The sequence below is a fragment of the Lynx canadensis genome, chromosome E3 (genome assembly GCF_007474595.2).
Source record: "Lynx canadensis isolate LIC74 chromosome E3, mLynCan4.pri.v2, whole genome shotgun sequence".
Classification (NCBI taxonomy): domain Eukaryota; kingdom Metazoa; phylum Chordata; class Mammalia; order Carnivora; family Felidae; genus Lynx; species Lynx canadensis.
This window is the reverse complement of record NC_044318.1, coordinates 23,779,702-23,807,605: the sequence shown is the minus strand read 5'-3', so window position 1 is coordinate 23,807,605 and position 27,904 is coordinate 23,779,702. Positions and strand designations below refer to the sequence as shown.

The window sequence follows — 27,904 nt, the reverse complement described above, 5'->3', positions numbered from 1 at the left end:
ATGCTCCTCCCACGAGCCCAGTTTAGGATCCACGACGGCAATCCAAATGTAACTAGATGCTGGGGGTGGGAAACGCGAGGTTGCTGTGCAGGCCCTTGGGGGGGTTTACCTGCCAGGCAGGACAGCGCCGGAAGTGTAGCAGCTAAAATCTGGGACCACGTTTAGGGCAGGAAGCCTGGCTACTTGGACTGCAGGCTGAGGGTTGGATGTTTATTCATAACATTAACAGCCTATACAAGACATCTCCAGAGCAGGGCCTGTGGGTCAGAATGGACCCTTGCACCTGTCAGCAGCTCCATCTTCCAGGCCCCTGCCTGCTGCCTTCACAACCATGGGAGTTTGCTTGGGCAGACAGCACAGGTAGCATCATGGGGACAGGCTCAGTCACAGGGTGTTAGATGAAGCTCCTCTACCTGGAATGATCGGAAGTTGGCCCAGCCGCTAGTCTGTCCCTTCCCCTCCTGGGACATAATGCCTCCATGAAGTTAAGGCCACCAGGATGAAAGCAGGGTCAGAGTTTGGGAAGCATGAGGTGGGGGTAAGTGGGTTTGGGAGAGAAACAGATGGGTGGGGGGAGGCTGATTAGAATAAAGACTGATGATCTTGGTTCAGCACCCCTGAGATGAGGGCAAGGTGACTGCAACAGCCAGAGTTTCCCAGAAGAGGACAGTGCTCCCGCCCCCCCCCCCCCCCTACAGGGGGGTACCTCCTTCAGCCCTTAGCATAAGGGTCAGACCAAAGAGCCCAGTGAATCCACAGGAGGGAAGTCCCACCCAAGTGTGGAAAAGTCTCCGTGGGCCCAAGAGTTCAGGAGGTGGGGAAACTGGCCCACCCTTGGTCCTCACTTGTGGGTGTATAAGCAAGCAGGTAGTGAGCCTCCTCTTGAGTGGGAGGTCACAGCCTGGGGGATTTCACCCTTTGGACAGGGATGGGCCCAGGGAGACAGCTGGAGAAGGATTAAGGTCAGCTTCCAGGAAGCTCAGTTGAATGCTCTGGACCCTCAGGCCTCTCACAGCTGACCCTTCCTGCAGGGCAGATGCCCCTTAGGCTGTAGCTCTGTGTGGAAAAGGTATAACTGAGCTTGCCAGATCTCACTAGCATGCACTGGGACCCCCAAACCAACTAGGTGGAGAGGGGCTGGGCCCCCAAGTTCCGGAATGGAGGGTAAGGGCCACTGAATGTGGGGAGGGGAGGGACTGGAGGCACAGCCCCCAGGGTCCATGGGTGTTCCAAAGTCCCCTGAGTTACAGGTTCAGCTGATGTAGACACGGTGGAAGTCGTGGGCACCAAAGGCTGCGTTGCACTTGGGGCACTTCCTCTGGCGGGCCTCATAGCGGCCCCGCACGCACTCGAAGCAGAAAACGTGGAAGCACTTGGTAAGGACTGCATCCTTCTTGCGGGTGTTACAGCAGGGGCAGGTCAACCGCGCCTGGGCCAGGCAAAGGCATCAGCTCGGGACAGTCCTGATGGCCCCCAGACCCCAAGCTGACAGCAGGAGGTGGTCCAGGCTAAGCCCACCACACAGCAGACTGCATCTAACTCTCACCATAACCCTGAGAGATGGGGATGGGCACTCTCCGGATGAGGAAACTGAGGCTCAGAGGCCAAGGTCTCAAAACCAGAAAGTAGCAGAATCTGGATTCTAACCCAGGCAGTGGTGGCCAGTGGGCAACATGTTCTCCCCGCCCTGCTCAAAAGCCAATAACCCAAAGGCCCAGCCGGGACTCCCCTGCCTTGGGGCTTTATCTCTTGCCGCTCTGGCCTTCTCTGGCAAAAGCCCAATCCTGGCTGAAGCTGACGATCTACCTTCTCTTCATCTGCACCTGCTGGGCATAGCGGTGCCACTAGAAATCTCCCAGCTCCACCCTCAACTGGGCCCACCCCTGGTGCTGCCCAGAGATCCTGCTGGGTCCCTGGACTCACTCTTCTCTACGAAGAGTGAAACCTCCTGAAACATCTACCGGCCACCAGGTCTCATGTCCAACTCCAGGAATTCCCTCAACTCAACATTCCCCGACATTCTTCCTCTGCCCCGCTTGAAAGCCCAGGCCAGCCCACACCCCAGCATCACCTCTTCCCTTGGCTGTCAAACCATCCTCATCAAAGTCCATCTTTTCTGGAGAAACCCTCCTCTGCCTCCCCATGGCCTCCCCCAGCTACCCCTGCCCCTTCAAGGCCAAACTGCAGGCTTCTCTTCCTTTATCATTTAAGCTTTGAGATTCCTAAGGGAAAAGAATGACCCATCCCGTATCATATCACAGACCCTCCCTGGGTGACCACAGTTCTATTTGGCTTCCACCGTTACCTCTGCCTGCAGACAATCCTCCAACCTCATCATCCAGAAAGTCCTTCTGCTTCGAATGCCTTCCCAGCCAGCCTCCCAAAGGCACATTTTCAACATCCCTGAGATACAACACTGTCCACCAACACCTACTCCTTTGAGGTCTTCCTAATCCTACCACATGCCACTAGTTTCTCAAATCAGGAACCCAGGAGCTCTCAGGATCTCCCTCTCCCTCACTCCATGAATCAATCCATCCCTGAGTCCAAGCACTTCTGCCTCCTAAATATCTCCTCACCTCTTCTACTTGTCTCTAACACCCGAGGCTAGCTCCCTACCAGTTTTTGCCTCAATGACTGCAACTGCTTAAGAGATTTCTCTGCCTCTAGTCTTTACCCCCTCTAGCCCAAATCCAGCCATATAACTCTCTGGTTTAAACCCCCTTGATGTCTCCATACTACCTACAGGATAAGCCAAGCGTCTCAACCTGACTCACCACACCCTTCAGGATCTGACACTGTTCAAGACCCTCAGCTTTCCTGCTCATCACAAAACCTACATTCTGTCTTCCAATTACAGTGTCCAGCAATCTGTGCTCCAGCACACCGCTCTCAGTGAAGGACTTCTACCTTTCCCTTTGCTGGAACCCTCTCATCCTCATTACTCACAGTCAACCCTCATTCTTCAGGTTTCCCTTGGAGGACATTCCTTCCAGGAAACCTGCTAACCCCCAGAGCTGCCGTGGGGTTAGCCATCACATCGCTCATCACTGAGAACATTGGCTGCTTCCTTCAACAGATGGTCAGTTTCAAGAAACCAAAGACTAGAGCTAGTTCCTAGCCCTCCCACACCTGGCCAGGCACTGTGCCTGGCATGAGCACATGTGCATTCGTCAGCTGTTTGATTCTCCACAACTAGGGCCCTGCCCACCTTTTCTATCTAACCTTATTTCTGGGATCCCCAGGCTATCCACTATAGCCCTCACCAACTCCCCATCTAAGATTCCTGGGTTGTTGGAGCACAACTCAGCCCCACGGCCCCACCTTGTACTCCTTGATCTCCTCCTGGAGAATTTCATCGGCATCTGCGTAAACCTCCACCTTCCTCTGCTTCTCCAACTTGCGCCGCAGTCGGGAGATGTCCTCCTGGGGCAGGAGAAGGGCTAGGCTAAGTGCAAGGGTCCTCATCTTGAACCACCCGCCCCTAGGCCACATCAGTGACCCTGAACAACCCTGTCCCTACCCCATGCACACACCTGAGCCCTCTTGAGGTTGAAGCTCTCTTTCTCGCGAGCGGCCCGGCTCTCTGCCAGGCAAGGCTGGATCTCTCGCAGCCGCGTCTGTACGTGCTCCAGCTGCACCTTTAGGTCCTCGGCCAGCTGGGCTGCTTCCACAGCCTGGGGTAGGTGGAACAGGTTAAGGGTGGGCTCACCTGAGCCTGGCGAGTCAGGCATGTGGAGCCATGGTCTACAGATGCCTGTGTCAAACATTCCAGTGATTCCTGCTCTTGGGATCAAGTCCAGGATCTTCACTGGAGCTAGTTCTGCCTCCTGACCTCTCCACCTTCACCTCTATCTCTGCAGTTCCTGACACGCTCACTTCCTACCTGCATAACTCTCTCTCCTATCTCTGAACCTCCACAGGGCTCTTCTCTCTTCTCCCCTCAACACCCCCAACACACAGGTTTCTTTCCAGTGGCTCCCTCAGCCCTCAGCTTACATGTCGGTTCTGGAGACAGGCTCCCCCTATTTTTCTTTCACAGCACCTTAGTTTCCTTCACAAGATTTACTGGAATCTGCAGTAACATATTTTACCTGTGGGATATCTGGTTATCTACCTCCTCAAGACTGAAGTTCCCATTTCCGGTAGGACCCTCTTATTCCAGGTTCTCTCTAGCACTCAGTGCCGGGAGTACATGGCAAGGGGATGAATTATACTGCTTTAATGAATGAATTAAATGTGGGGGGGGGAAGCACAGTAGGGAAAACAAACTAAAACTAACATTGATCTTAAGCCTTTCCCATGACCTAGACATTCCAGAACTTCAATTCAACTATGTGACAGGAACCAGCATCCCTACTTTACATCTAGCCAACTTAGTGCTCAAGATGCAAGTTCTGGGGATGCCTGGGTGGCTCAGTCAGTTGAGTGTCAGACTCTTGATTTTGGCTCAGGTCACGATCCCAGGGTCATGGGATCGAACCCCACATAAGGCTCCATGCTCAGCATGAAGCCCGCTTAAGATTGTCTCTCTCCCTCTGCCCCTCTCCCCTGCTCACGTGCTCTCTCTTAAAAAAAAAAAAAAAAAAAAAAAAAAAAAAAAAAAAAAGGTGTGTTCTGGAGCCAAGGAGATCCAGGCCCCAATTTCAGGTCCACTCTTTCTTGAGCAAGTCAGTTGCTCTGCCTGAGCTTCAATTTCCTAAGTTATGAAAAACAGATAACAAATACCATCTTACGATTGTTGTAAGACCAAAATGCAACCCAGCATAGACAGGCCTTAGCACAGGAACTAGAACACAGTAAGTACTGGAGACGTGAGCTGGGCCGGGAGAGGAGGTAGAGCAGGGCTTTAGCTGTGAGCCACCATCCCAGGTTGCTTTCTGCCCTCGGGCCTGGCCTCACCTTCCTTTTGTTGAGCTCCAGGGCCTGGCTGCGCAGCGTCAGCTCCTTCTCTACACCCCCGAGGCTGCCCTGCAAGGCCCGCTCTTTTTCCTCCAGCTTCTGCACAGTCAGCAGCTGGGCATCCACCTGAGGTCAGGGGTGGAGACTCAGTGCTGGGGAGCTGGTGCCTCTCCAGCTCCACCCTACAGCCCAGGGCTGCCATACCTGGGACTTGAGGCCAAGAACTTGCTCGCCCAGCTCATCCTTCTCCTCCCGCAGTAGCTTGTGAATCTGGTTGGCCTTGATCCGTTCTGACATCAACTTAAAGTTGGCATCATCCTTCTCCCGTAACTGCTGTAGCAGCCTCCCATTTTGTTCCTGCATGTCCTCAAAAGCCTGACCCGTCACATCCATCTCCGACAGCAAAGCCTCTTCTTCCTGCAGCAGGTGGACAGGGACAAGATGGAAAACGGAAGATGGACACGATGATCGTGGGCAAACCACAGGAAAAAAGGACTGACCACAGAGTGATCCCAGGGCATCTGCTAGGAGTACCCATCAAGGAGTTAAGGGTATCCCAATATTCAGAAGCAGGGGACCACAAGGGGGTCATACCTGCTTGGTAGCACCCAACTTGCGCTGCAGGTGTTCGATCTGTTCCTCGGCTTGCCGAATGCGCCGCAGGGCGTCCTCATCAGCAATTTTCTTGCTCTCTCTTCGGTCCCTCTCCTCCAATTCCCGAATGCGGCCTCGTAGTTCATCGACCTACAGCCACCAGAAAGAAAGAGCTAGCTCTTCTCACTGCTTCCTGCTGACCTAGGGCCCTGCTCTAGTCAGAACCCCCCAGGGCAGCCTCTGTGTATGCCCCACAGGCCCTACCTGCCCTCACCTCAGCCTTGGCCTTGCGTTCGGCTGCCATGAGCTGCACCTTATCCCGCTGTTCCTTGGGTGCTGACTTGTACATGTCCAGCAGCAGCTTCATCTCCTTCTGGCTTTCCTGGGCCTTCCTGGAGAAGCACAGGAGGAAGGCTTGGTGACTGGGGCCGGAGGCCACTTTGGCAGGGGTGGAAAGGAGACAAAAACAGGGTCTCACTTGAGCTCTGCTCGGAGACCTTTAAGGAGTTCTGACTCCTTCCTCTTGGCCTCCTCCACCTTGGCCTTCTCCCGATCAGCTCTTGAGAGAGCTGAGGCTACAGATGGGGGTCCCAGGCCAGGCCCTTCCCGCTCCCGAAGCTCCCGCTTGGGCCTGGCCTCAGGTTCTCGGCTCCGGGAGGAGGGGCCCTGGGACCCAGGAGTTAAGGCCTGGGAATCTTCCTCAGAGGGGGCCAGCTCTTCTTTCTTTGCTGAGGAGGCAGCAGTGGTGGCACCAGGCACTGAAGCCACCTCCTTTCTGCTGTCAGGGGCACTGACAGGGCCTGGCCCACCCTCTTCTTTCCCTGGGGTTGGGGCACTGAGGCCAGAGTCCTCTGGGTGGCCCAGGTTCGGAATGGAGTGGGTTGAGCCACTGGCCTGGGCCCGGAGCTGCAAAGATAAAGAACAGGGCTGAGGTGAGACAGTGCTTACTGGGGTCTAGCCAAGGCTTTTCCGAGGCATCCCCTTCCTCACCTTGCCAATCTCAGCCTGCACTTCCCGCAGCTTCCGCTTGTATCGCTGGGCATCCCCCTTTAGCTGGTGGTTGTGGTTTTGGAGGCTGCTGATCAGGTGGCGCATCTCACGGTTGATGGGCCCTGGGGAAGGGTTGGAAAGTAAGGGGTTAGACTGGCCTCTGGGCTAAGAGCCCAACTCCTCAGTGGTGGGAGAAGGGGAGCCAAAGTCATCACTCCCATTGTGAAGGAGAGGGAAACTGAGGCCCTGTACGGAGTGTGACCTTATCAAAGTAATAACCTAGGCTTAGAAGAAAACTCTCGAACCTCCTGTTTATGTTATTTCTGTTAATGTAGACTTTTTTTGGTATTTCCAAATTTCCTTCAAAGGAGCACACGACTGTAACATTCATCGAAGTAAATTAGTCCGATTCTTTCATATTTTTAAATAGATGTCATCTTCTGAGTTTCATTTCTCTGACCTCCCCACCCAAAACCACAATCTTCTAACACTTCGTATCTTTCTCCCCTGCTTTATTTCTCTTGATATATTTGCCACTATCTAACATACACCTTCTATTTTTTACTTTGTTGTCTTTCCCCACTACTCTACTAGGCCACAATAGCAAAGATGCTTTGAATTTTGTTTACTAATATAATCCCAAAGCCTGGAAGAGAGCCAGATTTAATACATCCACAAATGAACGAATACCTCCAAGAGAGAGACACTGTAAGGCCAGAGAACCACAGACAGGGCCAACAGCTCATGTTCTGGCTGTGCCTGCTCCATCAGCCACCTCAGCTGGTTGTGACCCTCACTGTGCCCTTGAGCCAGGTGCTATGATCCCTGTTTTGGCCAGGGACAGGAGGCTCTGCAAAAGGAAGGGGCTTAACCCCTTGCATCTGGATAAGCAGTAGCCCCCCACCAGGGACCAGCAATCCCAGATAAGGCCCCACCTCCACCCCGTCTTCACCACATACCCGCCTGCTCGTTGGCCGCCAGGTTCTGTTCAAACTCGATGCGCAGCATCTCGTACTCCTTGCGTACCTGGGCCAGCGTGTCCTCCAGCTGGATAACCTCTGTGCGCAGCTTCTTCTGTAGCCCCAGCTCATCGCTCTGTAGGTTGAGGTGTTAAGGACCCACACAACCCTTTAGCCCCTGGCAAACCCCTCTCTTCTTCCCCCCCACCTCAGGCCTCAGTGGCTTAGGAAGAATTTATTCCCAAGGGATCCCTGGTAGCACACAAGGCCTCCAAAGGCCCTGACCCTAAGGTCTGTTCCAGGGCCATACCTCCATGTGCTCAATGTGTCTCAGGTGGGAATTCTTGGTAGCCAGCAGCAGCCCCCGGGCCTCATCAAGCTGGGTCTTCACTTGCAGAGACTCATTATAGAGCAGTGAGAACTGGGCCTGCAACATCCGGTACTCCCCCGTTTCCCGCACCACCTCCTCAGGAAGGCTCCGCAGGGCTACCTAGGAGCAAGGTGCCCAAAAGTGATCAGCAGGAGGATTCAGGGCCCAGCAACTACCTGGCAGGCTCAGGCCCTACCAGGCCTAAATACAGCCCACCTTGAGGCGCTCATTGGTCCGCACAGCCCCCTGAAGCTCGGCCTGTAGCTTCTCCAGCTCTGCCATCCGGCTGTTGGCCAATTCCTGGTTTTCTTCCAACTCTGCATTCAGCATCTCAAACTGTGGAGCGGGAGGGACTATGGCAGGTAGGGCCAGGCCAGAATGCATGCTTCCCTCCCATCCCCACCACACGGGGACAATGATGGATTCTGAAGCCCTAAGGACAGGCCAAACCCAAGCACTTTCCTAAGGGCTCCCAGGTAAGTGGGAGAAAATACTGCACGGTCAGTGCTGGCAACCAAGGCTGACAGGGAGTCAGGGAAGGCTTCCTGAAACACCTGAAGAAAAAGCTGAAATAAAGAGTTCACAGGAAACAGTGACCCTCACAGGACCACAAAATAGTGCAACGACCAAGAAGTCATAGAGCCCGCTCAGTGAGGCCCTTCTTCAGCTACCCAGCTAAGAACGCCAGTCAGCTCCAACATATTTCCATTGGTCTCTTTTCTATGCTTTTTCTTTGAGGCACTTATCACTACCTTATGTACTACGTACTTATTTGCTCCCTCAACCAGAACCCAAACTCCAAAAAAACCTCTGATTTCTGTCTATATTGTCCTCCGATATGCCTGCTTTCTAGCAGTCCCTACCATTTAGCATTCAACAGTATTTACTGAATATGTAAACGAATGAGACAAAGCAGCATGAGTACAGGCAAGGGCCTCAGAGACCATGTGGGTGGTCTGTCCTTAATTCTGAGGGAACGTTCATGGGTAAGGTAGATAAAAGGTTATGGGAGGGGCTGCCAAGAATGGCGGCTGCTCACCTTCTGCATGCTGAGTGTGATCTGGCCCCCCTGGAAACCTGAGGAGCTCCCAGACACATAGTAGCCAGAGTTGAGCTGTGGAGAGACAGATAGATGGGAGTGGAGGAGAGAAGCAAGACTCCAAGTATTTAGCCCTGGCTCCATCTGACCCAGCACCCTAGCCCCACCTGCTCCAAGGCCTCTGCCAGGTGCTTATTGAGCTTCTGCTCACGCTTGCGCAGCTTCTCGATGTCCCACTGCAGGTCCTCCACCGTCGTCTCCATCTCTAGCACCTTGGTCTCTGCTGACGTCACTTTATCCTGGAGCTCAGAATACTAGACAATGATAGGGAAGATGCTTAGAGCAAGGGACTTGGCTCCCTGAGATCCTGGGTGCCCATCTAACCCAAATCCTGCCCCGGTTTTAATCCCACCTCCAATGAGATGCGGTGGTGCTTCTCCTGTAGCTGGGTGGCCAAGTCCTGCAGTCGCCGGTTCTCACGACCCAGCTCCCGGGTGCGCGCCCGAGCCACCTCACTGGGGGGCTCGCTGTCCCCTGGGAAGGCAGGGCTCGGGTAAGAGCGAAGTCCAAGGCAATGGGGCAAAGTACTAACTCATTCTGTGAGTGCCCATGTGATCCACCAGCTGTCTTGCCAATCTCTCATGACAAAGCCAGGAGTCTTTATCCCCACTGTACAAAGGAGGAAACCAGCTCAGAGAAGAGAGCCATTTACTGAGAACGCCGAGGCTAGAACAACAGGACTAGGGCTGGGAGAAGCCTGTCAACCTGCAAAGCCAAGGCACTTGCTACTATGCCTTGCGGATCAACAACTGCCACCAAAATTTGCGCAAAGTGTTCCAAAGAGGTCTCCAGCTGGAAGGCAGGGGCCCCATAAGCATCGACAACTCCTCCCACCCATCTCTCTAGAGTTCAACCCCAGGAATCAGAGCCAGGGCCCCATCTACAACCCACCCCTTTCCCTGAGAACGTGGCTGATTTATTCCTTGGAGAATTATGGCTGCCTCTGGGCTTGGGGCATTGAGGGGATACAATCAAGATGCAAATGGGGGTAGACACCCATGCGATGGGGAAGGAAGAACCAACCTCGGCTATATACTCGCTGACAGAGTTCCTCCACCCGGCGTTGTAGGCGGTCTGAGGCCTCTACGACCCGGGACACAGCTGCCTTGGAGAACTCCATCCGGCCCTGCAGCTGGAGCTCCACCTCCTCACTGCTGCTGGCGCCCAGTGCTACCACAAAAGCCAAGGCTGGCTCACTGAGAGGGGGCCGCGGCTGCACCGGCAGAGGCTCTGCGAGGGATGGACAGACCTTTGTGAGGATAACAGCAGCAATTACCACCACTCCATACGATGTTCCAGCCTGAGCCCTTCACTCTACGGCTCACTGAATCGACACACGCAATGCCTGTAATACACTGGTATCCCCATCCTCAAAGTGATACAACTTTATTTCAGAGAGATAACTTACTCAAGGCCACAGAGCTCCCAAATCACTCTTCAGGGAAGCCTTCTCCATCTAAATTAGAACCACACACATGTGTGCATACACTGATTCCCTCTCAAGGGCCCCTGTACTTTTTACTCATGGCTTAAAATCACTTCCTCCCTGAGGTCAGGGCCAACGTTTCTTCCTGTCTTTGTTTCTTCTGAGGCTGTACCAGTACTCAATGTTAATAGTTTTCAACTAAATGAGTGTCAAACATGACACGCACTATGAACCAAGTCACTCAGATTCCAAAGCCCGGGGCCTGGGGTCTTATCCACTGCACTTTTGCCACCCAAACATGAAATCAGGTGTGTGTGTGTGTGTGTGTGTGTGTGTGTGTGTGTGTGTGCATGAGTGAGAAGACAGGCGGGAAATTCGAGAGACTAATATAAAAGTCCCCTCCATTCCAGGACCTTTCTTAGCTTAACTAAGCTCCCCAGATCCTAGGGCTCCGGTCCTACCCCTCAGCTCCGATGTCCCTGGCTCTGTGACAGGGGTCTCATCACGTGTCAGTCCCTCCTGGGTCCCAGGCGCCTCTGTCCCTGAAGACAGCTCCCCCTGGCTCTCATGGTGTCGGAGAAGGGCTTCCACGGTTTCATCCAGCTGAAGGGAGAAAGCACCAAAAATGTTACAAATCCCCCAGGTGCTTCCCAGCATGATACCCCTTTTCCCAGCAGAGGAGTCTGAGGATTGGCAGCAGGATCAAGGCCAGGTCTTGGAAAGCAGAGGGGCGTCCACCTGGGCCCAGTAGCGATTGACAATGAGAAGTGTGGCATCGTCTGTGGCCTGCCGCTTCTCCAGCTTCTCAATTCGTTCTCGGAGTTCATCTTCACAAGCCTGTCGCTGTTCCAACCGCTCTGCTAGTTTCTTGTTCTTGAACTGCAGAACCTTCAGGTCCATCTCCTCCTACCAAGGAAAACAAAGGGGCCAAGGAGAGGGTCAAGCAGGGCCCAAGAAACCAATCACAGAGAGAAACAAAGGAGAGCAACTGGAATGGAGAAGAGAAAATCCCCAGACTAACCGCTAACAGGATTTAAAGAGGCTCAGACACCCACAGAAAGCATCTTGGTTGTGAGTTCTGCTACTACCTCTTTCTAACTCTCAAGTCTTTGACAAGTCATATGCCCCCTGGGAACATGTTTCCCTTATCTGTAAAAGGAAGGCAAAAATCGTGTCCTCCGTTTCCTTCAACAGTGTGTTCTGTAAAGTGAACCGTGCCAAGCTTGGGCAACTGGGAGTAAAATTCTGGACGATTTGGACGGAGAACAGAGATGGGAGTCTGACAAGTTGTGAGGACTGGGGCAGGAGCCACGAACCGTGGAAGAGATGCCCCCAAGACGAATGGGCTCTATGAGCGTGGTTGTGGTCTTCTCTTCACGGCTCAGCTTCTTCTCTGGGGGCCCTGAGCCCCCGTCGCCGGCGGCGCGTTTGTTGCCGGGTCCAGACATGGCCGCGGAGACGAGGAGCGGCGCAGGGTCTCCCGAGGGACGTCGGGCAGGCGTGGGTGGCACTTCTGTCACCTGCAGAAGACAGAGAGCATAGATGTGGAGGCTGCCAGCGCTCCGCAGCCCCAAGCACCCCCGCGCACACCTGCTGGATCTCGCCCCCGCCAGCCCCGGGCCCCTCACCTGCAGCAGGATCAGCCTAGCGCCATCTTGGACTTCACCGGACGTCACCGGCCTCTTCAGCCCAGAGCGCAAGCGCCGCAGGCAATGCCGGATGTGGCGAAACTTCATTTCCTGTTTCTATTGGTCGCGCTTTGTCCCACCTCTAGGGTCCCGTTTGGTTTCTTTCTGAACACCTCCTCTTTCTCTCGGTGACTGGCCAGTAAACAGTTCCCGTGGCAACTGACACCGCACTTACATTCCCTAGTCCTAAGGGCATCGCCTACCTCAGGTCAGCCACTTTGAAGGGAGGGCGCGGGGGCGGGGCTTGAAACTTATTGCGCATGCGCATTCTCTTCTTACTGATTGGCGAGCGCCCTACACTTCCTCCCTCCCTCTACAAGCTCCCTTAGCAACGGTCGCCGTTGAAACGGAGGGAGACGCCCCCTGCGGATTGGCTGCACCCGGTCTTTCCACGGCGCCGATTGGCTGAGGCGTCGCTAGAGGGCCAGGCCTTGGCAGTCGCTGCCCGAGGACCGGCGTTCCCAGGACCTGGGCGGGACAGAGCCAGGGGTGACCCACGGCAAAGAGGAGCGACGAGATGATCCGTCAGAAGTCCAGCCAATTCCTAGGACTGAAGATGCAGTCGGAGCTTGAACAGCCCTCCGAACTGCAGCGGGAACCCGAGAGGGAACTCACTTCATTGGATGAGTCCGTCATGCGGATAGCAACAGGTGTGCGGCCTGAGTCCGGCACCGCGGCCTCGGTAGAAGCGGATGAAGATCCTGCAGCCAACTTGTTCCCGGTGAGGGCGGGACAGAGTGGTCCGCTCATGAATGTTTGTAAAAGGGCTCCCCGGCAGGGCGCCACCCGCTGTTATGTTTATTAAAGTTCAAGACGTTTCCTGGGTGCCTTGGTGAAGAGGCGGGGGTGTGTAACTCCGACTGTTAAATGCTCATGAATGGTACTTAGGGCCTATCAAAGCCTGGCCTGCCGGCGTTGCTCGTACATAATCTTTAAGATGAGAAGGCAAGTTAGCGGGTTCTTAGGCCAGCTGGAGATCCGCGACAGGTCAGGGACTGGGGCCAAGGACAAGCTCTGCCTGCCCAATCCGCTTTCTCTCCGCAGCCGCCGCTGCCCCGGCCCCGGATCTGCATGTGGTGAGTGTGAAGAGCCTTGGGGAAAAAGTTACACTTTACATTTGCATTATTCTTCCCCAAAAGTTCTGTCAAACAGCTAGAGCATTACCCATTTTACAGATGAGGAAACTGCAATTACCCAAGATGACTAGATCTCCAGCTTTCCTGCCTCCCCAGTCCAGCGAGGGAGGATGGGAAGAAGGGAGCCAAAGACTAAGGATGTAAATGGAATATCAACTGCTGTGGAGCACTGTATAAATGGGGACACTGAAGCCACATGAGGAGTGGCAGAGACAAGAGCTTAAATTTCCTAATCCTTGGCTTTATAAACGAAGAGGACCAAAGGAGTTCATTTAAGCCATATTCCTTATTTGAAGGTGGAGAAAGTTGGATCCAGAGAGAGTAGTGGAAGGGCTAATCCTCAAACTCAGGTCTCCTGATTCCCAGTTCAATGCTCTAGCCATCATAGCCCTGCCAGGAGACTAATGCACAATGGCCACCAACACCTTTTCACCTCTTTTCTTACAACAGGAAGTACCTGGACATCCATTCCATGCACAGGCTGGAGAAGACCACCAACACTGAGGAGATGAGGGAGTATGGGGGGATGAGGGAAGGGCAGAGAAGCTGTCTCCTGGGGAGATTGAGAGGGCTGGGCTGGGAGGGCGGGAAGAATGCCCAACTCCAGAGCATGTGGTGCATCGGTGTGGGGAGGCTCGCTCATTCCTTCCTCTCTCCTAAGGGTGCTAGCTGAGCTGTTGGGGCTAGGCTCTCCTGAGCAGAGCCTGCGGGATGCCATCATCCTGGACCTTTTCTCCCATGCACTCATCTTCTGCCGCCAGCAGGGCTTTTCACTGGAACAGACATCAACAGCTTGTGCTCTGCTCCAAGATCTTCACAAGGCCTGTGTGGGTGAGAGGGTCAGGCTACCTAAGGGTTTGAGCCCAGGGGCAGAGGAGACTGGGATGGCAAAAGTGACCAAGGGAAGCAGTAGTTCCCTTGGAATCTTTGGATTCCCTTGGAATCTTTGTTCTGTCATTACATGCAATATGACCACACACAAGTTGTTTCAGCTTTGAAACTGTCCATTTCTTCATATACAGCACCAACTTCATGAGACTATTCTGAGAAATACTGTAATAGATGTAAATATACACACAGTGCTCAATAAAACAGCTCCTCCTCCACCCCCCCCTTTATTCTTAGAACTGTGTTTTTCTGCACAATGTTTAACAAGAGGTGAAATTACATATTTCTCATTTTATTGTATGTCACTTACAGACAGGACCTTGTTTGTTTTGTTCAGTGCCCTAGAACAGTGCACGGGGTACTCGGTATTTGTTGAGTGAATTACTGAAATAAGCCAGGACTTAAACCTAGATTTGCTCACTTCTAAAGTGCAATAAGTAGCTGGTGAGTGAGTGAAATGAATGAATATCAGGGAGGGGACTCACTGTCACATCTTGCTTTCCCCCCTCAGCAACCCCCTTGGGCAACGTGGAGGAATGTTACCGCTACTTCACCAGTGTTCTTTTTTGCCATGGAGTCAGGGTCAGTTCCTCTGGAATGGAATCTTCAGTCTCCCCCCACATAAAGTCTAGCCCAGTCTCCTGCCCTCTCTCACACTCATCACCCTCATCTTTCTCTGAAGGCTGCAAGGGGCTCTCCCTGCTCCTGGACTGCCAGGCACTTGGAGAAAAGGTCAGGGTTCCTGGGGGTGGTCAGTCCCCTAACTCCCAATCATCCCCACAGCGGCCTCCCTTCAGTATCAACCTCTTTAGGGAGGAACAGCTGCTTGCCCTGGCAGATTATGTGGTCAACACCTACTTCCGTCACTTCAAGCTCTACAAATATGTCTTCACACCCCAGGTACAGAGGCCACCTCTCATCTCCCCCTTTCACTCAGTGCAGATGCCCTCCTCTCAGCCTCCCTCCTCCTCCCTCTTCCCAGGTGAGGCTGGACCTATCTTTGACTTACATAGGGCTACAGCCGCCTGAGCTCTGGCCAGAGGATGAGACAGGTGAGGAAGAGGGCTGGGGCTGGGGCTGGGGCTGGGGCTGGGGCTGGGGCTGAAGCTGAAGCCTCTTCCTGCTTCTGGCCTGCAGAGAAAGAAGGCGAGGAGGTGGGAGAGCAGGCAGTCACCCCACAGGAGGAGGAGCTGGAAACAGTGGTCCAGCCAGAGCAAGAGCCAAGTGAGGAGCTGGAAGGGTTAGGTTCCCCTGTGACTTGGAGCAAGTATAAAATGAAGGGGTTAGACCACATCAGGACTTCAGGTCTGTTTTAGGCACAGTGTCCTTTCTCCAAATGATTCCTTACGCAGAAATTCAAGATGACAAACCAGGTAATAAAAGTGCAGCTGCGGGGGCGGGGGGGGGGGGCGCGGAAGAGGAGCTCCAGAAAAGGATAATTATAAAACCAATGACAGTAACAACCAGCACACATTTAGCAGTAACAGGGTGCCAGGCAGGCCCTGTGTTAAGCATCTTACATTTAACCCTCCCTCAGTCCTAGGCACTAGGTGCTAGCACTATCTACATTGTACACAGGAGGAAACAGAGATATGCAAAGATTAAATCACCTGTGTAAGGCCACTTATCTGCTCATCAGCAATCCAGAGAGTCCAGCATGACCAGTCCACCCACCTCTCTCCACAGAAGGGCTAGTTGACCTTTCTTGAACGGAAGCCTTTCCTGATTGCTACCTGTGTAGCCCCAGGTGCACCTTGGAGGTTGTGTTTGCCCAGCTAGGGGCAATCTCTCAGCCCCATGGCATCTCTGCTGACCTGCCCCTTCTTCCTTGCCCCTGCAGGCCAGGTCTCCATCCTTCGAGCCTACATCAAGACCCAGATGAGCAAGGAGCTGGGGCAGCTCCAACAGCTGATAGAGGAGCGGCTCAAAGCCAGCGAGGAAAGGCTCAACAGCAAGTTGACCATCCTAGAGCAGCCCTTCCAGCTACCTCCTGGCAAAGGCAAGAACAAGACCAAGTGACCCCCAGCATTTTCCTCAATAAAGGCCTGGGGCAGAGCAGCCCCATCCCCGCCCCCCTACCCCTCCTGAGCACCTTCTGGGCTTCCCCGCTGAAGCCAGACAGCAGACATAGGGCACTGGCTCTCTCGGGCGTGCAGCAGATTTTATTGCAGGTGCAGCACAGGCAGCATTGACAAGGCTAGGCATGGTGTTGCGAGCAGCAGTGCCCTTCCACCTTAGCTCTGATCCCAAAGCCCTGGCTGGTGGGGACAGGTGTACAGGGCTGGTCTTTATGGTCATATATCAGTGGCGGCATGGCCAGGCAGGGGGGCCTGAGGCCAGAGCCCGTAAGGGCTGGAATGATAAAAATCCTCCTCCGGGAGAGTCCTGCTTTCTGGGGTTCCCCTGGGCTGAGGTGCTAGCCCAGTGCCAGCATGGTGTCGTCCTCGGCGATAGCAGCGGAGTCCCCCTCTTCTTCAGGGCCCATGATGGGAAAAGGCCCAGGGGGCTGGTGCTGGAAGAGGGCTGCTCGGTTTTGTTGCTCACCCTTCTTCACCCAGTGCCCATAGAGCCGGAAGGCACAGTTGTCGATGAGGCGCCGCACTGGCCGCAGCGCGTAAGGGTCCCTCAACAGTGCACTCTTGGTCAGCGGCCGGACACGCTGGGTGCTTAAGGCCACTCGTCCAGCAGCCAGCACTGTCCACACTGCCACCTGGGAAGGAGAGGCAATGTGAGCTCCAGTGGGGCATCCACCATAGGAGAATGATCACGGGACAGAGGAACAGGCCCAGACGCTGACACTCTCAGGCTTACCCGGAACCGCTGGCGGGGGGTGAGGTTCCAGGGTTGGCTGCCTTCACAGCGCTCAAAGAAGGGATGCTGTAGGGCTTGCTCAGCTGTCAGGCGCTCCTCAGGATCTACCTGTAGCAGCTTTGAGATCTAGGGGAAACCCCAGAGCATGAGAGGCAGCTCTTGGGCCTCCTTCCTCACCCTCTCATGGCCCCAGCTCACCAGGTCTTTGACGGTGTCCGAACGGTCATCCCACTCAGGTGAACTAAACTGGTACTGGCCCTCCATGATCATGCGTAACATCAGGATCTGGCGTCGGTGCCAGAATGGTGGCGAGCCAGCCAGGAGTGTAAACAAAATCACCCCACAGGCCCAGCTGGGAAAGAGACCAGAGTCAGGCAGGGCTAGGCAAATGTGTTGAAGGACAAGACACAAAGGAGAAAGGAAGGGGGGGGAGACCATAAACTCACAGGTCGACCTCCTTGCCATAGCCGGGGTGGGTTTCATCCATGGAGCATTTAAGGATCTCTGGTGCTAGGTACCCTGGGGTCCCACACAACTCTGGGGAGAGAGAGCTGAGACTGATGGATGCCACCAGACCCCTAACTCAAGGGCCTGTTCAAGGGCCCCTAACTCCAGACCTCTGCTGGAGCCTCAACACTGCCAGGACCATAAGTGTTCCCATTCTGCTCCTGCCTGCCCTCCACTGAGGGCAGTACTAGACCCGAACCTTGCTGCACAACAATACCCACCAAGGTTCCTGGTGGCCTTCCTGGGGAAAACCTCATTTTTGGATGGACTTCAAAGTCTTCCCCAAGCATATCATTTGCCACCTGCAACCAAACCTACCCACTCCTTACACAACTTTGTGCCACGTTTTTACATGTATAACATAAATGGAAAGCAAAACTTCAATCTTTTCTACGTTCCTTTCTGCCCAAGTGGACTCCTCCTCCTATAAACTCTATTCTGTGTGGCAGGATCACCACTCAAACCAAGGAGAATGAGTGGGAATATAGGATTTCTTAAGGCACATACTGAGTAAGTCCCTTGTTTAAAACCCTTCCTTGGCTCCCCGTTGTGGTCTCGGGCTCAAGTCTAGACTCCTAAAGCACAGCCCTCCATGACTTGATCCTATTATTGATCCTATTATTTTTAGCTGCTTTTATCACTTCAGGTACCAATTCTTTCATCCCAGCAACTGCCAAACTGTATTCCATGGCATACTTCCAGGAAATCTTAGGCCTACCTCATTTGAAAATGACTCTCCACCCATCCCCACCCCAGATCAGGAAGCCCACTGTGAGATACATACAACGCTTTGCACCTAGAGGATACTTGGCAAATGCTGTCTTCTCCTCTTTGCTTGGTTACCTGGGTACTCAATTATCAGACCCAGCTAACCAGCCCCAGGTCTGGGTCTCCTTCCCTCCCAAGCCTTTTAGGGCACCAGGACCCCTCACCTCGAAGCTTCTCGCCAGGTTCCAAGTGGCAGGAGAACCCAAAATCTGAAAGTCGGATCTGCATATTGTCATCTAGGAGAATATTCTCAGGCTTCAGGTCTCGGTGCACAATGTTGTTGGCATGGAGAAAGCTCACTGCTTCCAGCAGAGACCTCATGATGGACCTGAGGGAGGTGCAGTCTCCTCCTCTGCTTCTCCCTGCCCGGCCCCACCCCGCCCCCTGCTCACCCCACCGGCCGCAGGCTCAGCCATTACCTGGTTTCCTTTTCTGAGAGGGCCACCTTCTCTGTGAGATAGTCAAACAGCTCTCCCTTCCGCATCCTAAGGGATAGGAGGGATTGGGAGGTAGGTGTACCTTACAAGCGGCTGAGAAAATAAGCCAGTGGCTCACAGAAAATACCACGGAAGAGGCCAGTAAAGAGATTCCTCTTAGACAAACAAAGGGTCTTGAGACAGAGTGCTCCAAGAGTGAACTGGATGCCCGGGGCAGCTTGGCCCAGGGGATTGGTAGTTGAAATATATGCACTGTGCCATGAGAGGGTTATTTTAGCAAGAATAAGTACCTTCTTGCAACAATTATTTTATAGGAGGTCCTTATTATGTAAGAGTAAACTCGAAGAAGACCTTTTAAAGTGAATCTAGACCATGACCAAAATTTTACAGTTAACAGTAGTAAAAAGTTGAATAGGACTTTATTTTGAATTTTGCTTATTTTATATTGTCTTTAAAAATTGAGGTTATTAACTGCAACTCTGCATCAGTCCTTGAAATCCGGAGTTGACTGGGGGCATATCAGTGTTTTGCAACATTGTGTGATGAGGTAACAGACGCTTCCTACCTACCCCCCCCCGCCCCGCCCCTGGCCAACTTTTGCAGAGGGTCATTTCTGTATGAAGACTTTGTGAATTTTTTCCAAGGGTCTCTCTTAAATATTTGCTATTTAAACCATTCTCTTTTGAGGTACCTTTGCACTGCTTTACATTATATTTTCTAACATCTCACACTCAGATTCAGACTACCCAGAAAACGAATTGACGGGCAGAGTCAAACACCATGTAAGGTGGTAGGGTGTTAAACAGCGAGAGACAGATGAGCAAGAACCTGCTGATAAGTGGCCAGCTCTTAAAACAGCCTTTTCTTCCCTGCTAACCTTTCAACCATGGGGGACTGGGACAGTGGCCCCTTGGGTCATGAAGACCCTTTTTAATTGGCTGGTCACTAACATTCTGGAAGAACCTGCCCAATCAGGGCACCCAGGGAGAGGGGCCAAAGCCAGGAGCACAGGAAGGTGTGAGCAAGGTAGTCTTAGCCCACTGCGCTGTCAGGCTGGGGCCACGCGTGCAGGGGAGGAGGAGGCTTCTCAGATCAGGGCAGGGAGATACTCACAGATCAAACACCAGGAACATGAAGCTAGAAGACTCGTAGGAATCGATGAGAGTGACTGGGAAAGAGGCAGAAAGGTAGAAATACGGAGATGGAAAGGAGCGGATGCATGTTATAGGGGCTTTCCACCCCAAGGTGGCAGTGGGCTGTTACTGGGAAGGAAGGAGAACCAAAAGGAGGCAGTAGGGACCCAAAGGCTGGCCACACTTTGAGGTGGAGCAGAGCCATGACGAAGGGAGCAGAGGCATGGAGGCAGTGTGGGGGGAATGGGGCTATGGGCAGGGCCAGCAGGAGGTGGCTGTCAGCTAACAGGAGCAGGGAAGGCAGCCTCACTGATGTGGGGGTGGCCGGCGACCTGGCGAAGGATGTGCGTCTCTCGCCGCGTGGCTTCTCGCACCTCCTCTAGCTGTTCGGGGCTCAGTCGCTCAGCTGTCACCTCCATGATCTTCACCGCAAACTCATGGCCAGTAGCTCGATGAACACAACGGCGCACCACGGAGCTCACTCCTCTGCCAGAGTAAGACAGCACAAGAGTCAGGCCTCCTGCTCTGTCATTTTCACGCAGAGTGGTGCCTCGGCATCCTCTTACCCACTGCACCAGATTCCGAAGATCCATCTGGGCGACAAGGCTGCCTCCCGAGGAGCTCGCTCTGATCTACAGTAGCTTCACAGTAGCCTCAGCAAGCAACCTGGATACCCAGCAAGGTGCAACACAAATCTCACAGAGAAGGCAGGTGGAGGTCCTGGGTTTGAACCCAGTTTCTGCCACTCCCTCCGTGGATAAGCCTAGGCAAGTCTTTTCCACACTGAGCTCCAGAGCCTGCTCTTGCTTGCCCTGGAACCCCACAAGGAGAAAGTGGGAAGAAATGACCTAAACCTCACTCCAAATTTTACTCACACTTCGCTGATTACCCCACCCAAATCCCAAAGTTCTCCTAAAATACGTCAAGTGCAAGGGGCTCCAAATAAATACTGGACCACTGACTGGAAGACCAAAGTTGTGAATTAGGAGACCTTGGTGTAGGCCCCAAATTTGCCACTAATTAACTTCCATGTAACCTAATGACCTAAGGTCTCTGGGCTTCCACTTTGCCGGCTCTGAAACGTGGCCAAAAACATCTTGAAGAGATGTTGAAAAACATTAAGGAGATAGAAGCAGAAAAGCCCATTTGGCATGGTGAAGAGAAAGTCTTAGGTATTTCATTGCTGGGAATCTGTCACCAATTGCATATGACCCTACAAGTACCTCAGGCTAAGTGCAAATCTCTCCAAGATCGGCCCTCACACCACATTTCCTATGTTGGTTCCCTGGCTGCCCTCCACATAACTTTACTGCCGTGCTCTCAAGGCTTCCTTGCCCTTATGTAACTCCCTTTGCTTAGAATGCCTGTCAACCACATCTCTAGTTCCATCAAGAGATATAAACTATTGACCCTCTGGCCAGGTGCGCTGTTTGGTCAGCGTATTCTTGTTCTTTTCAAAATGAATTCCCATCTTAAGTGGGACAAGACCCGTCCAGCTGCCGCAGTGCTCCCCACACCTACTGCCTTACTCTTGGCCACTTCACAGTTTCACTTTCCTGATCTCCACTAAATGGCAATGCCATTCAACCAGACTCCCAAGCTAGAAATCCTGGTACAGTTCTTGGCTTCTTCCTCTCCTTCACAATCCACCACCTGCAACCAGTCCACTCCATTCTGTGTTTTTTTTCAATTCTGTTTCCTACTTCTCCACCCCCATAGCTGTTAACAGCCTCCCCACTGATCTCCCTGCTGCCAGTCTCAGCCACTGCAACCCATCCACCACACTGCTTCCAGAATGAGCTTCTTATGACAGTCCTGTCATAAAAATCATGTCATTCATTGCTGAAGTTTTCCAGCTTAAATTCCCTAACAGTTCCCTTATTCCTTAGTGGGACCCCCTAGAACAACTGTGCTCTTTTTTTTTTTTTTAATTTTTTTTTCAACGTTTATTTATTTTTGGGACAGAGAGAGACAGAGCATGAACGGGGGAGGGGCAGAGAGAGAGGGAGACACAGAATCGGAAACAGGCTCCAGGCTCTGAGCCATCAGCCCAGAGCCCGACGCGGGGCTCGAACTCACGGACCGCGAGATCGTGACCTGGCTGAAGTCGGACGCTTAACCGACTGCGCCACCCAGGCGCCCCGACAACTGTGCTCTTTTGAAATGAGACCTAAGAATTCCAACCTTATAGTTAACTGTGGAGTGCACTTAAAATTGTTTTCTCTCCATACTGCATCCCTATTACCTGCAAGATAGAAGTCAAATCCCAGTTCCTTCACCCATCACTCAGAAATGGTCTCAGTTTCTGTTCAGCCTCATCTTTGGCTATTACTCTGCTATTCAGTCTTTATTTCAGTGACTTACAACTTATCAATTTCTAGACTGCATCAAGCTCTTTTAAAGCTTCATGCCTTTATACATGAATAGACTGGTACTCTGGGAAAAGTCATTCAGTAAAAGTATGCAGGTAATTTACTATGCAGGGAAAAGACAGTAGAGACCAGGGATGATGCTACTACTGTAATGCCAGAATGAGATGACAGGGGCCCTACCCTCTGACCTGCTTTCTCCAAAATGGGTCTTTCTGTACCCTGTGGCAGTGGAAACACTGTCCTTCCCTAAGGGTTCTTCCCAGCCTCGGTGAATCCTCCCTTATCTAGTCCTGAAACCCTATGTCAGCTTAGGACTTGGATTTCAGCTCACTTCTCTTCCAGACACTCTCTCCCCCCTGATGACCTCCAACCAGTCCCAGGGGACTTAAATACCAACTGTGCAATTGGCTCCTGCTGCACTGTCTCAAACCTTGAGTCCTCTCCAGAATTCCTGATCCCAAAGGCCTTTGTGACATCTCCATGTGATATATTTTAAAAGAGTCTGAACAAACCTAATAGCCACACCCCTGTCTGCTTTCCTGGCCTGGGCAGCATGGGTCACAGCAGACCATGCCAACCTTCCAGAGGCACATTCTTTTTGTGCTTTTATTTCTAACTCACAGGTGCTATCTTATATCTTAGTCTCCCTTACTGACTCCTCCTTCTGTAACCCCTTAATGGTGACAGGCCTCAGGGCCTAAGCCTAGGCCCCCTTTCGTTTCTATTTTCTCACCAACTACTATCTATATGCTAACGCCTCTGATTTATTGCTCTAGCCCAGCTCTCTCTCCAATTCCAGACACATGTACCCACTTGACAGCTCCAGGTAGATATCTCAAAACTTAGTATTTCCAAAATGGAACTCCTGACTTGCTTGCCCCTGCCAGAAATCTGATCTTTCTCACACTTCTTCATTTCAGTAAACAGTACTCAGGTGCTCAAATCCAAACCTGAGACGTTACTCTTGCTTCTTTCCGTTTCCCTCATGGTCCGTAACCAGTCTTTCAGGAAACTATCAAGTCTCTCTTCAAATCATCACCTAAATCTATCCACTTCTCCCCATCTCTACCACCGCTCCTCTATTCTAAACATCACCATCTCTAGCCTGAATCCATCAGTAGCTTCCTAACTGATCTCTACACATCTACTCTTGTCCTTTTCCTATCCATTCTCTACACAAGAACCAGAATAACCTTTTTTAAATGTAATAACACATTTGTGTTGAGCACTTACCATATGCCAGGAAGTGTTCTAAGAGTTATCATACTAAGGGGCACGTGAGTGGCTCAGTCGGTTGAGTGTCCGACTTTGGCTCAGGTCATCATCTCACAGTTCATGAGTTTGAGTCCTGCATCAGGCTTGCTGCTGTCAGCACAGATCCTTCGTCCCCCTCTCTTTCTTCCCCTCCCCTGTTCGCACACTCTCTCTCAAAAATAAATAAAACATTTAAAAAAAGTGTATCAGGGCACCTGGGTGGCCCAGTCGGTTGAGCATCCGACGATGGCTCAGGTCATGATTTCACGGTTAGTGGGTTTGAGCCCCGCGTCGGGCTCTGTGCTAACAGCTTGCTCAGAGCCTGGCACCTGCTTCGGATTCTGTGTCTCCCTCTCTCTCTGCCCCTCCCCCACTCACTCTGTCTCTCAAAAATAAATGTAAAGAAAAAAAAATTTTTTTTAAAGTGTATCATATTCTTTCCATCCTCACAGCAACCTACAAGGTAGGGTCTATTTTTATAAACCAATCTAAATGGAGAAACTGAGGCATGGAAAGTTTAAGTTCCTACCCCCAAATCAAAAATATGTAAATCAGATCATGTTACTGCCCTGTTTGAAACCACCAATTTCACTAGAATAAAATCTAAATGTCTTATCATGGCATAAATCCCTACATAATCTAATGTCTATTTTCCTCTCCAACTTAATTTCCTCCACCTTGTGCCACTCTTACTACATTCTAGCCACCATGATCTTCTATCTATTGCTTGAACAGGCGCTTTCTAGCCTGAGCCTTTGCATGTGCTGTTCCTTCTGCCCCAAATATATCCTATCTCAGCTCACAAGCTGTTCATTCCCATCCTTCAAGTCTCAGTCCCATTAATTACTCTCATTCCATCATCCCAGCATATGATGACGTTTATCTTGTTTTTGTGTTTATCCTCCATCTCTACCACTAGCATATACTCCAGGCAAACAGAAAACCTGTGGGTCTTGTATTCCTAGTGCCTCAAACAGTGCACCCAGCACACTATACGTGCTTAGGAAATCTTTGATGAGTAAGTGTATCTGCACTGTCTCTACAAGTGAGGCCTTCCTTCTATTCTCTGCATGCTGAACTCCTATTCATCCTTCAAGACCCAAACATCCCCCTTTAGGGGGAAGCTGTGGTTTTATCAGCCCCATCACACTATTTACACAGCCTGATACTACTTGAACGTTTTTTGTGTCTCTTTCAGTCACTTCATTTGGAGGACAAACAACTCTTCTACCTTCCCTGTGCTTAGCTTCATGTCTGGCCGACAGTAAGTTACTTCAACTATGCTTGCTGAACACATAAATGTGTGAATTTGGAAAAAATGGAGGTTGGCTCAGAAAAAGAGTTTAGTCACCAAATGTTGCTCCACTAACCACTGTTCCTTCCCATTTAGAACTATCCAGCCCTCAAATGGAATCGTGTATTCTGGCTAGGACCTCATCTCTCTGGAACTCTGTCTCTCTGGCTGAATGAAGCCTCACCTGCCAATGACGTCCTTAGGGTCGTACTTCTGGTAAAACTCCTTGGCCGCTGCCCAGTCGGGCAGCTCATCCTCCGGCCCCACGTCCAGCGTCATTCTGAAGGTGGTGGGGGCCTGTGTGGAGGAAACGGAGGGTAGGGAGGGCAGTGAGGCCCACAGGCTCTGGGAGGACACACATCGCGGCTCGCGGAGGCGCAGCCCTTGCGGCTGGGGCGCCAGGATCCTGGGGGATAGGGACGGGGTGGGGGAAGGATCAGGACTGGGGAGACCCTGCGAAAGGGCCTAGGGGGCGGGAAGGGTGGCAGGGCAGGGAGGGGGACGGGGGAGGGGAAGGGAAAAGGTGCTAAGGAAGGAAGGAAGGAAGGGGCACACGGGCAGGTGGCTGTTGCTGCGCAGGCGCACTTGGGCGGGCACTGGGAGGGGGCGTGGGGTCTCGCGCAGGCTCACCCGCGGGTGATGAGAGAGAAGCCAGGGTCAACGCGAAGCCTCTCTGTCCCGGGTTCGCCTCCAGTTCCTTACCTTACTCCCAGGGCGGCGCCGGCAACGACCTCAGGCCCCGCCCCCATCCTGTCGGCGAGTGGTCAGCGCCGCCTGAAGACTGAGCTTCAAAATCCCTTCCGATTGGAAGTTCGTAGTCCAATAGGAAGCGGGGAGTCCCTAGGCTGGCGCGGGCGTTGGAGCTCGGAGTTACCGAAGGCTGCGACGCTAGGGCGGGGCTTCAGGTGCAGCCAATTAGTGCACAGGATCTGCTGGGGACAGCAGGGGGCGGAGCTCGTTGTCTAGAGGGCTTGGAGGCTTCCAACGGTACCCGGAAGTTAGGTTTACCCGGAAGCGTGGCTTCTGGGTATCTGGGTCGCGGGACTAGCTGCGTCTCAGGTTCCCGGACTTGGTCATGGCCCCTTCCTTTCCTTCTAGCATCACTATCTGAATTTGGCTCTTTTTAAAACTTTTATATTGGCAGCCTGGCAGCAGGAATGCCTGCTTTGAGAAGTCACTTCCCTGCTTTTAAAAGGCTCGGAGTGGGCGCCTGGGTGGCTCGGTTGAGCATCTGACTTCGGCTCAGGTTATGATCTCAGGGGTTTGTGAGTTCAAGCCCTACATTGGGCTCTCTGCTGTCAGTGCAGAGGCTGCTTAGGGTCATCTGTCTCCTTCTCTCTCTCTCTCCTCCGCTTGTGCACTTGCTCTCTCAAAAGTAAACACTTAAAAAAAAATGCTCAGAGCATGCAGCTTGGACCCCCACGTGCCACTGGATGAGGACTTGGACGAGTCAGAGCCTGTCAACCAGAAGAGGCTTCCTAGTCCTCTGGTTGCTGCGCCTCTTCAGTATCTCCAAAGCCCTCGTGCTCACCATTTGGGGTTATACATTTTCCAGTCTTCCACCACCGCCTCCTTAAAAGCCTTGGGGGATTATCACACTCTGTTCTAAGTCTGCCAAATTGTGTGTGATACTGCCCGGAGCAACTTACTTCATAAGCCTTTTCAGTGCATAGCTCAACCCTGGTATTCACTTACTCATTCAATATTTGCTGAGCGTCTAAACGCTAGACTATCAGCAGTGGGGGGGGGGGGGGGGGGGGAGTCCTCACCCTTGTGGAGGTTATGTTCCAGCAAAAAAAAGGCACAGAATGAATTCATTTAATCTTTAGCAACTATCTTAGAAATGTCACTTTGGGATCACAACCATAGAAGAGAAAAACAAATCCAAGTAACTTTTTAACTGAGTACTTTGACTTTATACCATCAGTCTGAACAAAATCGCAAAGAAACCTTGAACTTAACTTTAGTAGGCTGTTTGGTAGCATAATGGGATAATTATTCAGAAATTGGGCAAATGAATAAACATGTTGATGTAGTTGGCAGCCAAGTTTCTTCCTGTGGGAATTTGGAATTTGGGATGGTGAAAGGGGAGAAAGAACCTTATGACTGATTAAAATCGTATGACTTAAAAAATAGATTTAAAACAGATAAAATTAGATGTGTTCTAGCTCTAATCTCTAAAAGGGCCTAAAAGCAATAACATCCCAGAAGAATGAGTACAGCTACTCTAAGTCGTTTTAATTTTTTTAAATGTTTATTTTTGAGAGAGAGAGAGCGTGAGTGGGTGAAGGGCACAGAGAGAGGGAGATGCAGAACCTGAAGCACGCTCCAGGCTCTGAGCTGTCAGCACAGAACCTTACACAGGGCTCCAACTCACAAACCGTGAGATCACGACCTGAGCCAAAGTCAGACACTTAACCGATTGAGCCACCCAGGCACTTCTACTCTAGTCATTTTAAAGTAATAGTCCTCAGTTCAAGGAACCAGGACTCCTTGGGAGAAATGGCCAATTCCCAGGCTTGGGCCAGAAAGTAAGTGAAGAAATGTGGAGACATAGCAGGACACAAGAACCAAGTTGAAGGAATTTCCACTGGTCAAAACCAGGAACACAAAGATTAATGAGGCTGAGAGGAACATGGGGGAGCCTTCTGATGTGCTAGAAATGTTCTACTCACCTAGGTGGTGATTATATAGAGGTCTTCATATGAGGTGTTCACCAAGCTGCACACTTAAGATCTGTGTACTTTACTTCATATAAATTATACCTCAACCAAACATTTTAAGGATGACAGTAATGAATCTAACAAATTGAACTAAAAAACAATCTGGGACCATACTTACATTAAAACTGACACTGGCTCCTGAGTGGCTCAGCCAGTTAAGCAACTCTTGATTTCAGCTCAGGTCATAATCCCACAGTTCAAGAAATTGGGCTCTAAACTGACAGCAAGGAAACTGCCTGGGATTCTCTCTGTCTCTCTGCCTCTCCCCCACTCTTGCTTTCTCTTTTTCAAAAATAAGCATTTTTTTAAATTGTAAGTATTTAGGAAAGAAGGGCCTTCAACTTACTCTCAAATGGTTCCACAATAACAGTTTGTGCATTTAGAAAGATCTAAAACAAATGTGAAATGTTAAAAAAGTATAAATCTAGGTGAAGAGCACATGAGTTCATTGTACTATTCTTTTGTTCAGTAGGCTTGAAATTTTTCAAAATTGAGTTTAAAAGTAGCAAGACCTTGGGGGCCCTGGTGGCTCAGTCGGTTGAGCGTCCGACTT

General features: G+C 51.8%; 3 protein-coding genes across 10 annotated transcripts; 1 reads left to right on the top strand and 2 right to left on the bottom strand.

Moving 5' to 3' along the window:
- Positions 1-160: 160 nt before the first annotated feature.
- RNF40 (ring finger protein 40) lies at positions 161-12,204 on the bottom strand. Its single transcript, XM_030300609.1, has 20 exons — positions 11,969-12,204; positions 11,657-11,860; positions 11,079-11,246; positions 10,802-10,943; positions 9,938-10,144; positions 9,267-9,388; positions 9,022-9,168; positions 8,855-8,929; positions 8,032-8,151; positions 7,756-7,935; positions 7,446-7,581; positions 6,487-6,608; positions 5,975-6,402; positions 5,771-5,888; positions 5,497-5,646; positions 5,107-5,319; positions 4,903-5,028; positions 3,537-3,677; positions 3,325-3,426; positions 161-1,429 (listed from the first exon to the last, which is right to left on the bottom strand). The coding sequence occupies exons 1-20, from the start codon at positions 12,074-12,076 to the stop codon at positions 1,253-1,255; spliced, it is 3,186 nt and encodes a 1,061-aa protein (XP_030156469.1). The 5' UTR covers positions 12,077-12,204; the 3' UTR covers positions 161-1,252.
- A 217-nt stretch (positions 12,205-12,421) lies between these two features.
- Positions 12,422-18,061, top strand: CCDC189 (coiled-coil domain containing 189). Of its 6 annotated transcripts, XM_030300616.1 has the most exons (9): positions 12,422-12,749; positions 13,073-13,104; positions 13,615-13,680; positions 13,826-13,995; positions 14,564-14,634; positions 14,836-14,952; positions 15,035-15,104; positions 15,190-15,276; positions 15,893-18,061. In XM_030300616.1, the coding sequence occupies exons 1-9, from the start codon at positions 12,546-12,548 to the stop codon at positions 16,069-16,071; spliced, it is 996 nt and encodes a 331-aa protein (XP_030156476.1). In that variant the 5' UTR covers positions 12,422-12,545; the 3' UTR covers positions 16,072-18,061. The 6 variants fall into 6 exon arrangements, with proteins under 6 accessions (XP_030156476.1, XP_030156475.1, XP_030156473.1 ...); XM_030300615.1 differs by having other exon boundaries at positions 12,425-12,749; positions 13,826-13,991; positions 14,836-15,104; XM_030300613.1 differs by having other exon boundaries at positions 12,430-12,749; positions 14,564-14,952.
- On the bottom strand, positions 16,197-25,458 carry PHKG2 (phosphorylase kinase catalytic subunit gamma 2). 3 transcript variants are annotated; one of them, XM_030300610.2, is made up of 10 exons: positions 25,259-25,347; positions 24,813-24,925; positions 20,019-20,194; positions 19,689-19,743; positions 18,558-18,623; positions 18,303-18,466; positions 17,310-17,400; positions 17,062-17,215; positions 16,864-16,989; positions 16,197-16,762 (listed from the first exon to the last, which is right to left on the bottom strand). In XM_030300610.2, exons 2-10 carry the CDS (start codon positions 24,905-24,907, stop codon positions 16,469-16,471), a joined length of 1,221 nt encoding a protein of 406 aa, XP_030156470.1. In that variant the 5' UTR covers positions 24,908-24,925; positions 25,259-25,347; the 3' UTR covers positions 16,197-16,468. The 3 variants fall into 3 exon arrangements, with proteins under 3 accessions (XP_030156470.1, XP_030156471.1, XP_030156472.1); XM_030300611.1 differs by having other exon boundaries at positions 16,312-16,762; positions 25,331-25,458; XM_030300612.1 differs by lacking the exon at positions 19,689-19,743 and having other exon boundaries at positions 16,312-16,762; positions 18,303-18,437; positions 25,259-25,337.
- Between the last annotated feature and the right edge of the window lie 2,446 nt (positions 25,459-27,904).

What these genes read in the sequence shown, in the direction of transcription:
- RNF40 (XM_030300609.1), bottom strand. Translation starts at nt 12,076, where the DNA reads ATGAAGTTTCGCCACATCCGGCATTGCCTGCGGCGCTTGCGCTCTGGG. An exon ending in TGCAGGCTGAGATTGGCAAG is followed by an intron (nt 6,403 to 6,486) that starts GTGAGGAAGGGG and finishes TTATCTTTGCAG; the next exon opens with CTCCGGGCCCAGGCCAGTGG. An exon ending in TCAACCTCAAGAGGGCTCAG is followed by an intron (nt 3,427 to 3,536) that starts GTGTGTGCATGG and finishes CTCCTGCCCCAG; the next exon opens with GAGGACATCTCCCGACTGCG.
- CCDC189 (XM_030300613.1), top strand. Translation starts at nt 12,546, where the DNA reads ATGATCCGTCAGAAGTCCAGCCAATTCCTAGGACTGAAGATGCAGTCG. An exon ending in CGGCCCCGGATCTGCATGTG is followed by an intron (nt 13,105 to 13,614) that starts GTGAGTGTGAAG and finishes TTCTTACAACAG; the next exon opens with GAAGTACCTGGACATCCATT. An exon ending in AATATGTCTTCACACCCCAG is followed by an intron (nt 14,953 to 15,034) that starts GTACAGAGGCCA and finishes CCCTCTTCCCAG; the next exon opens with GTGAGGCTGGACCTATCTTT.
- PHKG2 (XM_030300611.1), bottom strand. Translation starts at nt 24,907, where the DNA reads ATGACGCTGGACGTGGGGCCGGAGGATGAGCTGCCCGACTGGGCAGCG. An exon ending in CTCTCAGAAAAGGAAACCAG is followed by an intron (nt 18,467 to 18,557) that starts GTAATGGCTGAG and finishes CACCTCCCTCAG; the next exon opens with GTCCATCATGAGGTCTCTGC. An exon ending in CCCCCCGCCAGCGGTTCCGG is followed by an intron (nt 16,763 to 16,863) that starts GTAAGCCTGAGA and finishes TCTCCTTCCCAG; the next exon opens with GTGGCAGTGTGGACAGTGCT.